A 12,301-nucleotide genomic window follows, 5' to 3' on the forward strand; every position below is an offset into this window, starting at 1 on the left:
TTGCAATGTTGACGTAATGCAAGATAACCTAAGTACCCTCAGAATAGAATAGCACTTTATATGGGGTATGTCAGGATAGAAATATAAGAGCTGCCAGTAAAGATGCTTTTACTTTTTGGATGCTCCTAAGCTGTTTCTCTTAGGCAGGCCATGCATTATGGTGTGTGTGTGTGTGTTTGTGTGTGTTTTGTGTTTTTTTTTTTTTTTTTCCATGGGTTGAAAGGGGAGGAATGCTTGATTCCCTCATCAACACAGTCAGTATTAAAGGGGTAACCCCTTCCGCAGTGCTATCGTGTTATGCTGGTGGGGAGCCTTCCCCCCCACTGGCAGAATACAGTGATCGCTGCTGGCGGTTATAGCCGCTGGCATGATCAGGCAAAAAAAGGCTGGTTGTGCTGAAGTTGATCGCTATAGTGACTTTAGTACAATCAGCCCACCCATAAGCAGATCAAAATTTGTCCGGTTCCTACTAAAACATCCAAGTTTCGATGTGTCCTAATATTTTTTTTTTTTTTTTTTTAATATACATTTTTATTTATTTTTTTCATTTTGCAAGGTTTTATTCTGTAAAGCCAAAAGAACAATACAGAAATAGTCCGGGGACAGTTACACACAGTATACTATTACACTGCATAGCATGAATCTATCCATTTCCGCTGCGGACACCCCCTATTCATGTGTCCAGCCCCTTTTGGGACACTGGGCGCATTCATTACAGCGGCAAGGGATTTTATTTTTATAAGCACCTAATTAGTCAGAGGCTCTAATAGGCTTCAAAATTTGGTGGGCTAGGGTCGCAGAGCATGCGACCTGGAGCCTACCCAGGTGTGTTACAACAGCAAATTAAGAACTTTCCACCTTCATGCAAGCGAACTCACATGGTGGAAAGCTCTCCTGTGATACAGCCAGCGGCTATAACCGCTCACTGTACCAATCGGCCCCACCCCTTAGCGCGCCGTGTCATTGGATATGATTTGACAGCAGCACGGGCCAATGGCTGCGCTGCTATCAATATCCAATGACGAGCCGACTCAAGCTGGGGGAAACCGTCGCGGGAACGAGCCCACGGATTTTCGGGGCTTAGGTAAGTAAAGCCGGGGGGGGCTGGGGGGGCCGTCATTGCCAGTTTTTTTTCACCTTTAATACATAGGATGCATTAAGGTGAAAAAAAAACAACCTTTACAGCCCCCTTTAAACACTTGACACTCCTAAGCACTGTGTAGGCACTTTAAGAGATATGGCGATTGGATACATTTAAAAAAAAAAAAAAAAAAATGTGTTACTTAGCCAACACAATGTACAGGGATATTGAACATGTATGGTATGTATTAATATTGTGTGTGTGTGTGTGTGTGTGTGTGTGTGTACATGCATACAGGTTTAACTGGTTGGACTGTTTTTTTATTCAACCTTACCAAGTATGTAACCGTGAAGTCTTTTATAAAAAAAAATCAGACCAAGCTGTCCAACAGGAGTGGTAGTCGAGGAGTTGAGTTTTAATGCTTGCAGGAGACTAATGTTTACAAGCTGAGATTAAACCATGTCCTGTGTTCAGGATTCACTTGGTTATATAAAATGTACTTTTTTTTTAATTTATTATTATTATTGCAAATGACAGTCCCCTTCTTTTTTTTTTTTGTCTGCTTTCAGGATAGAATCATCAACATTATTGTTGGTGTGTTAACAGCCCTTCTGGTCCTGGTAAGTATTTATGTTCTTTTAATGCCATCCATGCATTTTGTTCTAGTACTAGTGTAGTACCTGACAAACCAGTCCCAGTTTTCCCTTGTTTTAGTTGGTGAATGTGACAGACTCGGACCCTCTTATGTCTAAAATCATCCCATGTCCACTAGGGGCATAGGATGACTGAGAAATGATATCTTGGACTACCTGAAATGGGACTATTATGTAATTATTATCCACAATATATTCCAGGATATCTGTAAAGAACTATTTACTGGTTGTTGATTCTGAACTCAATGGGTTAATTGTAAGAGTAACTTGGCCATCTGTATGTACTCTGTGCTAATTGACCCTGCTATTGTGTGGAGATGTCCTGTGTTTACACTTGGAGTGCGGGACGTTCCGTTACAGTGTTCGTTAATGAGCTTCCTACATTTAAGATGTGCCTGTACACTCTCTCAGCCAATGAGGGAGAGACCCGATAAAGCCTCGGCTCTTGTGTACCACGCTGGATCGGGATCCGTATTGGGTAGGCAATTAAGGGGGGAGCTGCACACAAGATATTTTTTACTTTTATGCATAGAATGCATGAGGGTAGAAAAATGTTCAGCCTTTAAAACCACTTAACGTTGACTCGAAAAACTGCTTTCATATAGGTGTGTATTACCAGAGTGAATAGCTGTCACTGTCTTTGCTGCCTGTGGAAAAAAAAAAAAAACACATCGCAGTCTGTTACCCATTTTGTGTTCTAATACTGTAGGTCCTGGCTGTGCATCCTGGTGTGCCAAGATTTAGCTGCCCCCCGAAGCCATCAGAGGGAGTTCCAGCCAAGATAGAGGATGGACTGTGCACTAGGGCGCATGTACACTGCAGCTCAAAGAAGCTGCTCTTACAGGCTTTTTAATTATTATTTTTTGCACACTATGGCTTTTTCAGGAGTTTACAGGCAAAAAAAAAAAACTCCTACTAAACTCATGTTTTTGAGAGGAGGTTTCGAGCAGAAATGATGCCTAAAGCCTCGTACACACAACCGTTTTTCCCGGCAGGAAAACTGCCAGGAGAGCATTTGGCCAGGAATCCCGGCTGTGTGCGCTCCCTAGCAGTTTTTCCGTCAGGAAAACAGCCGGGAATGCCAACGGGAAAAAAGAGAAAATTATCCCGTCGGGATTCCCAGCAGAGTGTTTCTTGCCGAGAATACCGGTCTGTATGCTTACCTGAGTGTAGAAAAACTGTGTATGCTCGATAACACTTCGACGCATGCGTGGTAGCATACAAAGTTAGTGTGGGGTGTAGCAAGAAGGCAGCGACAGAATCGAATGTGACGAGACACCAGCTCGTCGTAGTCGATGACGTCACCGCGTTCTTGCCATTCAAAAGAACGGCGGTTATTTTGAGTGGCTGTCTGTTTGCACGGCTTTGCAAGGCAAGCTTGTCAGGAAAACCAACGTCGTTCCCCCCCCCCCCCCCCCCCCCGATGGGATTCCTGGCCGTGTGTACAGGGCTTTAGTGCCCAAAAATGTGTGAAGCTCTGACGTGGAAAAAAAAAAAAAAAACGCTTATGCTCAATAAAAACATGCAAAAAAGCACAAGCTTCTTCAAGCTTTTAGGCAGAGAAATACAAGTGCAATTGCTTGTAAAAGTAGCTTTTTTGAGCTGCAGTGTGTACGAGCCCCAAGAGTTTTGTCCAAGATTTTTTCTAGTGGCTTCCAGACGCAACTTATCCGCAATTTATCCACTGACATTGGGCTGTCCGGTTGCAGCGCATCTTCATGTACTCAGAAGGGACAGATGCAGCATTTTATGCTTGTACATGATTGGATAAGGAAAGTCGGCAAAGCTTTCTCTTCCTTGTGAATATGAAAACCTCTAGGGTTGGGATTATGTGGGCAACAATAATAATCAAAAAATATATAAAAAATAATTGATTTATTATACAAAATAGTAGAAAAATTCATAACAATACAATATCCTATAGAGGAAAAATACAGGCATATAAATCACAAAAAGACACAATGCCTAATACAAAATTCCCCAACGGGGGTAGAATGGAAGAGTGGCTCATCCTTTGCGTTTCAAAACAATCATTACAATTTGATCTTCCTCAGGGATATCATAATGTGTCTTTTTTTAATCTAAAGAAAAATAAATTGAATAGAAACTAATCATATTCAATGATATAAAGTTATTCAAAAAACAAAAGAAAAAGCAGAAAAAACTCACTTCATAAAATGCCTATACATGTGCATCCATTCCCCAGCAATCTGATGTCCCCTCCTCCAATTCCCAATGGCATCAGTGCACCCAGACCGGAAGCGCCGATGCCGCCATATTGGAAGTGGGAAAAGAGGTACATGGACAGCAAATGTGGACACCAGGGATATACAAAAAGGGCAAAAAATATGGAGAGGGGAAAGATCAAAGAGATGCACCTCCAAAACACCTAGGTCCCGGTGGAATGTGCATTCCCTATAGATCATGATATAAGGGACTAAATACCGGCGGTGCCAAGGAATTTAAACCCCAGAATATAAACTAGGAGATCATGAAGTCCACGGAAACGGCATGGCTGAAAAACCATGAAACTTCTTTCCCTGGCACCGGATGATAGGGAAGGCACCCAATGGTCAGAGACGGAACGAAATGGAAAGGGGCAGCACGGTGATGTCGTCGGGGTCAGGCAAGCCCAAGGCATATCGATGTACTGAGCATAAAAATTTACATGAATATATACAGATTATAATGATTAAATTTAAACAATAACCTTGGAATAAATAAAACCCCAAAAATATGTACACTGTGTCTCAAGAAGATCCCCCAGGGTTCCACTGAAAAGAATTCGCAATGATCTTGTTGATGGGGTAACCCTGGTCAGGGGCCAATGTGATGATGGGGGGGAAAAAAAATAACCAGGACAATAGGAGAGAAAAAAAGGGAAGAATTAGTCCGTTTTCCCTGAACTGAATCCATCCAAGAAGGGCCTGAAGCTCTCCATCTCATTAAGGCCAGGAGGGGTGGTGGCCTTAAGGCGTCTGATCCAACGCATCTCCCGCTGGAGTAAGGCCTTATTCCAGTCTCCACCCCGCTGTGGAATATGTATACGTTCTAAAACTGAAAACATAACTTTGGGCATTTTATACTGTTGTTGTCTTGCTACATGCCTCCCCAATGGGAGGTATAAGTTCCCAATTTTCATGCTGTATACATGTTTTTCCACTAGTTTCTTAAGTTCTTTTCTGGTTTTGCCAATGTAGAAAGCTCCACATTGGCAAATCATGATGTACACTACCCCTTGTGTTTTACAATTGGCATAGTGACGCAAATTGAAGATATCCCCATTGGGGAGTACCAAGGAGGGCCCTCCACCTAATGACTAAGCATTGCGTGCATGTACTGCATTGGATAGGTTCCAAAAGTTTTACATGGATCACCTCTACTCTCACCCTTATATTCAGTCTGCACGAGCATATTCCCAATGAATGTTGCCTTCCTAAAAGTCATTTGGGGTTTGGGAGTTATGTATCCCTTTTAGACTTGGGTCCTCCGTGAGGATGGGCCAGTTTTTATTTACAATCTTCCAGATTTTTAGATGTGCATCCGAGTAAGTCATTATGATACAAGGGATGTTCTTTTCTTTTTGAAAATCAAATCACGTCTTTTTTGATTCCCAAGACTCTATTGGAAGCCTTTCTAAGGCTTGTTTTAGAGTAACCTCGTGCCATCAAACGGTCACAGAGTTCATCCGATTCCTTTTGAAAGGCATTGTCTGAACTACAGTTTCTTCTAATCCGTAAGTATTGACTATAAGGGATGGAGTTCTTTAAAGTTAAAGGGTGAAAGCTCTCTGCATGCAACGTTGTGTTACCAGCTGTTCCTTTGCGATAAAGCTTGCTATTGATTTTGCCATCAATATCCTTGCATATGCTGACATCTAAGAAACAAATTTCTCTGAGGTCATACACCATGGTAAAGAATAGATTCAGGTGGTTGGTGTTCATGAGTTTTAAGTATTTTTCAACTCCTCCGAACCATCCCAGATAATCAAAATGTCATCGATGTAGCGTTGCCATAACAATATATGGCTTGCATACATCGATGCATGATCTCCTGATAGAAAATCCTTCTCCCACTCCCCCAGGTACAGGTTGGCGTATGAGGATTGTTTTTCTTCCTTTAAACCCTAAGGTCTAATTTATTTTATAGATTTTATAAACTGATATTTCAGATAGTTGGAGTTTCAGGGTTTTCAGGGAGGGTTCCAATACAGAAAAGGCTGTCGGTACTGCCCTAGGTAGGTAAGGTCGCTTCTCCGAGTCATTCAGTTAACAGGTGTGAGTGTCTGTATAACCAGAGATCTGTATTTGCGTGCAGTATCTTCTACATACGCGGGTGGGGGAGCTCCAGATTTGATTATGTTTCCTGCTTTTTCTTTTTCTGTAATGCAAATGTATTTCACTTCCTCAATTTACTATGTCATTTTCTTTTGTACAGGTAACAATTATCAGTGCTTTCGTATTTCCCCAACCACCTCCAAAACCAGTGAATGTTTTCTTTGCCTTCTGCATACTGCTGTGCTCAATAACTGGTCTCATACTGGTAAGTATTTTACTGTACATGGGAAAATTGGTATGGAGCTCCAGAAATCTTCTGTAATTTTTGAATTCAAGAATGAAGTACTAAAAAAGATTAGAACCGGTCAAGTTTTACTGCTATAGGAGGCCCTGCTAGAAAACGTAACCTTCACTTACTGCCCTGTTTTACCAGACAGGGAGCAAGGGAATTTCTTCACCACTTCCTAACTGCCAGTGTTTATTTTATTTTTTTCCTCCCCTTTGCAGGGAAACACAATCTGGCACACCCCCCCCCCCTCCCCCCAGTGGCGGTGCGTCCATTAAGGGTGCATGGGCGCCGCCCCCTCTCTCCAACCACCCCCCTCTGTGTAGTATGGATAGATTCATGCATTGCATGAATCTATCAATGGGCACTGTAGCCACTCCCTATTCAGGCGTCCGGACCCTTTTCAGATGCCAGGCACCTGAATTACACTCCTATGCTCCTGATGAAGCGTTTTGTACGCGAAACATGTCGAGAGTAAAAGCAAGATCTACTGTTCCGCATATCGGATTTAGCTTACACACGGTCGGTCAAAACCGATGAAAACAGACCTGAAGGACCTTTTCATCTGACCAAACCGACCGTGTGTGGGCCCCATCGGTCAGTTATCCTTCAGTCAAAAAATGTAGAACTTGCTTTAAAATTGAACCGATGGACGCCTAACCGATAGGTCAAAACCGACGGTTAGTATGCAAAAGCATCGGTTAAAAATCCATGCATGCTCAGAATCAAGTCGACGCATGCTTGGAAGTATTGAACTTCATTTTTTTTCAGCACGTCGTTGTGTTTTACGTCACCGCGTTCTGACGCAATCTTTTTTTAACTGATGGTGTGTACGCACGATTGATCATCAGCTTTATCGGATAACTGATGGAAAAATCCATCAGACCGTTTTCATCAGACTAACCTATCGTGTGTGTACAGGGCATTAGCCAATCTGGAGGCACAGATGTAATACCGGTCACCTCATTGGCTGAAGGCAGATGCAAACAGATCTGAGGTGCATTTTTGTGGTGTAAACTTTCATGTTTTTGCCCTTGGAAAGAAGAGGGAAGAGCACTGCAGGCACTTGATAAATGATTATATTTGTGCCGGCCAGTTGCTGCTATTTTTATTTATTTTTGCCTTGCAATAAAGCTGAATTCTATGTGAACAAGCTTAGAACTATTTTTATTTTTTATTTTTTTTCATTGGCTTTTACGTCTATAAATACAATTCCAGGAAGCGTTGTTCTAAAGAAATCATTACCATTACTGATCTGGTGGAGTTTCTGGAAACTTTTTTTATCGCAGGGCAAATATTTTCTAAGTATGACAGTTGCATTCTGCAATGCTAGGTTTGGCACGTCACAGCCGATAGGAAGACCTTTTGTTTTCCAGCTATGTTTCTCACTGACGCTTCTCTGTTTTTTTCTAAACTCATCTGATAAAAAGATCTCCCTGAAGGTGGACATACACAAAGCAATTTGTGATCGGTCTGAATACAAACAATCGCAAAAGATTCAACATTGATTTAACCACTTAAGCTCCGGACCTTTAGGCAGCTTAATGCCCAGGCCAGGTTTTGCGATTCGGCACTGCCTCGCTTTAACAGACAATTGCGCGGTCGTGCGACGTGGCTCCCAAACAAAATTGGCGTCCTTTTTTCCCCACAAATAGAGCTTTCTTTTGGTGGTATTTGATCACCTCTGCGGTTTTTATTTTTTGCGCTATAAACAAAAATAGAGCGACAATTTTGAAAAAAAAACAATATTTTTTACATTTTGCTATAATAAATATCCCCCAAAAACATATATAAAAATGTTTTTTTTCCTCAGTTTAGGCGATACGTATTCTTCTACCTATTTTTGGTAAAAAAAAAACGCAATAGGCGTTTATCGATTGGTTTGCGCAAAATTTATAGCGTTTACAAAATAGGGGATAGTTTTATTGCATTTTTATTAATTATTATTTTTTTTTTTACTACTAATGGCGGCGATCAGCGATTTTTTTTTTTTTTTTTTTTTTTTTTTTTTTTTTTTTTTTTTTTCTCTCGTGACTGCGACATTATGGCGGACACTTCAGACAATTTTGACACATTTTTGGGACCATTGTCATTTTCACAGCAAAAAATGCATTTAAATTGCATTGTTTATTGTGAAAATGACAGTTGCAGTTTGGGAGTTAACCACAGGGGGCGCTGTAGGAGTTAGTGTTCACTTAGTGTGTGTTTACAACTGTAGGGGGGTGTGGCTGTAGGACTGACGTCATCGATCGAGTCTCCCTACATAAGGGATCACTCGATCGATACAGCGCCATAGTGAAGCACGGGGAAGCCGTGTTTACATACGGCTCTCCCCGTTCTTCAGCTCCGGGGAGCGATCGCGACGGAGCGGCTATAAACGAATAGCCGCGCCGTCGTCCCGGATCGCTCCCCGCGGGAATCCGACCGCCGCATGTAGCGGGGGGGTCCCGATCGGACCCCCCACTCGCTAGAAGGCAAGGACGTACATGTACGCCCATTTGCCTGTACGTGCCATTCTGTGGACGTACATTTACATGCGGCGGTCGGGAAGTGGTTAAAATACTAAAAGAAGTGTTGCTATGTATTGTTCTACGCTTTTTAATCAACTGAATATAGCGATTGAGATTATGATCTCTCCATTTATTAATATAAACAGTCATATTTAATCAATCTGTATTACAATCCGTTCTCTGGCACACACAGTTATTTGCACATTTAAGCAAAAGCAATCGGCATAATTCCACTGATGCTGCAACGTTGAAATCTGTTAAGATCTGTCTAATTAGATTTAAACCGAGTATCTCTGGTTAGTGACTTTTATTCAATTCAGTCAGATGAGTCAATCGTGGATTATATTGATACGTGTGTGGACACCATAATACTTGTCTGCTTGTGGCCCAGGACCCTTTTAGTCGGTCCTACAACACCGCTCCAGCGCTAAATGTGTAACCTGATAGACTCCTGTGCAACACTTCCTCCTAACACCCAGGAAGTCAAGGCTGGCTTGTACATGTCACATGTACTTCAGAAGCTGTCATAGTTCATCCAACTCCACCCACTGTCTAAATCACCCAGAAGCTGTGAGGTCACATAGACCATTGGTCATCAACCCTGTCCTCAGGGCCCACTAACAGGCCAGGTTTTATGTATTGCCTTGGGGAGATGCAGTCTAGAATACTGCAATCACGGAGCAGCAAATGATATCACCTGTGATGTTTTTCAGTTATCTTGCAAACCTGGCCTGTTAGTGGGCCCTGAGGACAGGGTTGATGACCACTGACATAGACTATGTAGAGGGAGTAAAGCTGTCCTCAACACTCTGGCAGAAGTTGAGAAGATGGTCCTGTGCAAGAGTGGACCTGTAAGCTTTAGGGACCAGGAGATTGGCATTGTTTGTTTTTGGCAGAGTGAACGATTCTCTACCTCAAGACAGCCCTCAAACTAACCCTTATGCCTCGTACACACGTACGGGATTTCCGATGGGAAAAGTTCCCGTCGGAAATCCAGAGGGCAAAGCTGAGAACCTGCTCGGTTCAGTCTTTCCCCTACACATGGCCGGTTTTCCCGACGGGAAAACTGCGATGGAGCTTTGGCTGGGAATCCTGGCCGTGTGTATGCTCCATTGCAGTTTTTCCCATAGGAAAACTGCCAAAAACCGCCGGACAAAAGTCCACCGGATTTCCCGGCGAGAAAAAAGAGAACTGGTTCTCTTTTTGTCTGGTGGTTTTTGGGTAATTTTCCCGTCGGAAAAGCTGCGAGGAGCATACACACGGCCGAGATTTCCGACCAAAAGCTCTCTCCCCACAGTTTTACCGTCTGGAAAACTGATCGTGTGTACGAGGATAATAATTACATTTCAGCAGCTACAAATACTTTTAGCTGCTGACTTTTAATCTAAGGACACTTGCCTGTCCAGTGATCCCTCGATGTTGGCACCCCAAGCTGATTTCTCCATCGGCTGTGGTTGCAGGCATCTTTACTAAGGGAAACAGGAGGTGAAGCCTTGTAGCTTCACAACCTGTTTCCTACTGCGCATACGCGAGTCACACTTTCTGAATGTTCCACTGTCTTCTGGGACCTGTGTGGTCTCCCAGAAGGCATCGGGAGGGGCCAGAAATGTTGTAGATCGCCAAGATCATTGTACGTTGATTTTACCCAGAAGTGGAAGCAGGTACCTGGTTTTGACCCTCCCCTTTTCCACTGTGGCAGTGGAGGGTGTGAACAAGCGGAGTTTCCCCTTTTTGGGTGGAGCTCCCCTTTAGGTGAACTTAATCCATGTTTTATATACATGCCTATCCAGTACTGGGATCATCTGCATTGAAGATTAAAGATAGAGATGCAAAAGGTCCCAATACACCAGGTAGCCTGTTGCCACCAAGAAAGCACAAGGTTAAGACTTGTTGCTTTCATGATTCATGTGTTATTTAAAATATATATTCTCTTTTTTTTTTTTTCCTAATAGATCTTATTTAAACAAACCCTCACCATACAACTAAATTGAGCATTGCCATGTGTAGAGGAGTGCCATCTTCTCTATAGATAGATGTATTTATCCAGTGTATATAATATTGTTTTTGTGAACTTTGAATACAAAAGCATTTGCAGGATATGGGAGGGATGATGGTAAATGATAAGTTACATCTTTTGGCTGAGATCCCTTTTCAGTTATTATTTTCCCAGATGGAAATGTATTGAGCTTATACAGGTTGAAAGGATATAAGAGGGCAGCAATTTGATGGTATTCTTTATACAAAGATAAACATGTAGGATAGGTGTTCAGAATAGAGGCCCGACATTTGTTAAGGACATTTAGGGTTAAGAGACGTTCAGGATTCATAAAAACAACCAAATGTAATTGTACTCGCCTAGGTTGAGGCAGCATCAGTCCCCTGCTGGCTCTAATGCCTAGTATACAAGGGCCAAATGTCGGGAGACATCGGGCGGTTCAATGAAAAAAAAAAACTCTTGACACACACTGGTGAATGTCACCTGGTCCGACAGAAACCGTCCGCTTCTGTCTAACGAGCATGCTGGTAAGCAAGCATTCGTCCAGCAACTTATCAGCGTTCTCAGCCAATGGCTGAGAGCGCTGACCGGAGTGTTCTGGCAGGGTGGGGCACACGTCTCCCCCCCCCCCACACAACTGCTCAGTGGGGGAGATCGCTGTACTAACATCAGATCAGAAGTACAGCAGCTCCGACCAGAGCTGTCTTTTTTTTTTTTTTTTCTGCTAAACCCAGTGGGTTGAAAAAACATTAATAATTTGTGTGTACTAGGCTTAGGCCTCGTACACACGACAGAGTTTCTCGGCAGAATTCAGCGAGAAACTCGGTCAGAGCCGGATTCTGCCGAGAAACTCTGTCGTGTGTACACTTTCGGCCCGATGGAGCCGCCGAGGAACTAGAGAACATGTTCTCTATTTTCTCGTTATTCTATGGGAGCTCTAGGCCCGCCGAGCTCCTCGGCGGCTTCAGGGCTGAACTGGCCGAGGAACTCGATGTGTTTGGCACGTCGAGTTCCTCGGCCGTGTGTACGAGGCCTTAGGCCTGAGAGCTGAGCAATCAAACACTGCTGATAGCTCAGCTCTGTCTTCAGGCTGCAGAAAGTGGTGACAGTGAGTCACCATTTACAGGGGAGATGGGCTGTGCAGGGGGCGGGAGGGCTCTCGGTGCCTCGCCTTTGTGACAAAAACGGGTCACAGGAGTGCAGAACAATTTGCAATCATGTGATCCATAAAAGTTCAAACCACACATGTTCATCTCTTCAAATACCAGTTTCTTATTAAGCTGTTTTTTTTTTTTTTTTATAAAACCTTAACAGAGGATGTATGTTCTTGGGACAGTAATAATAATTTTATATTCTCCAGGATACAGTAATAGTATGTCTGATCCATTCGCTAGGGCTGTCAGAATCAACCAAGATGGAAACTACCCAAAAAGCAAAGTGGCATTAGAAATTCACAAGATCTGAACAATTTTCTGTCACCTTTTGTAGTGCCTGAGAG

At 42.9% G+C, this 12,301-nt stretch overlaps 1 protein-coding gene across 2 annotated transcripts in view; it reads left to right on the forward strand.

Moving 5' to 3' along the window:
- The window catches only part of TMEM243 (transmembrane protein 243), a 47,314-nt gene that overhangs the window by 32,652 nt on the left and 2,361 nt on the right, over window positions 1-12,301 (forward strand). For both annotated transcript variants that reach the window (XM_040343428.1, XM_040343427.1), the window contains exons 3-4: window positions 1,651-1,701; window positions 6,172-6,276. In XM_040343428.1, the coding sequence (XP_040199362.1) occupies window positions 1,651-1,701; window positions 6,172-6,276 (156 nt within the window). The remainder of the gene's footprint in view (window positions 1-1,650; window positions 1,702-6,171; window positions 6,277-12,301) is intronic.

The sequence above is a fragment of the Rana temporaria genome, chromosome 3, assembly GCF_905171775.1.
Source record: "Rana temporaria chromosome 3, aRanTem1.1, whole genome shotgun sequence".
Taxonomy (NCBI): Eukaryota; Metazoa; Chordata; class Amphibia; order Anura; family Ranidae; genus Rana; species Rana temporaria.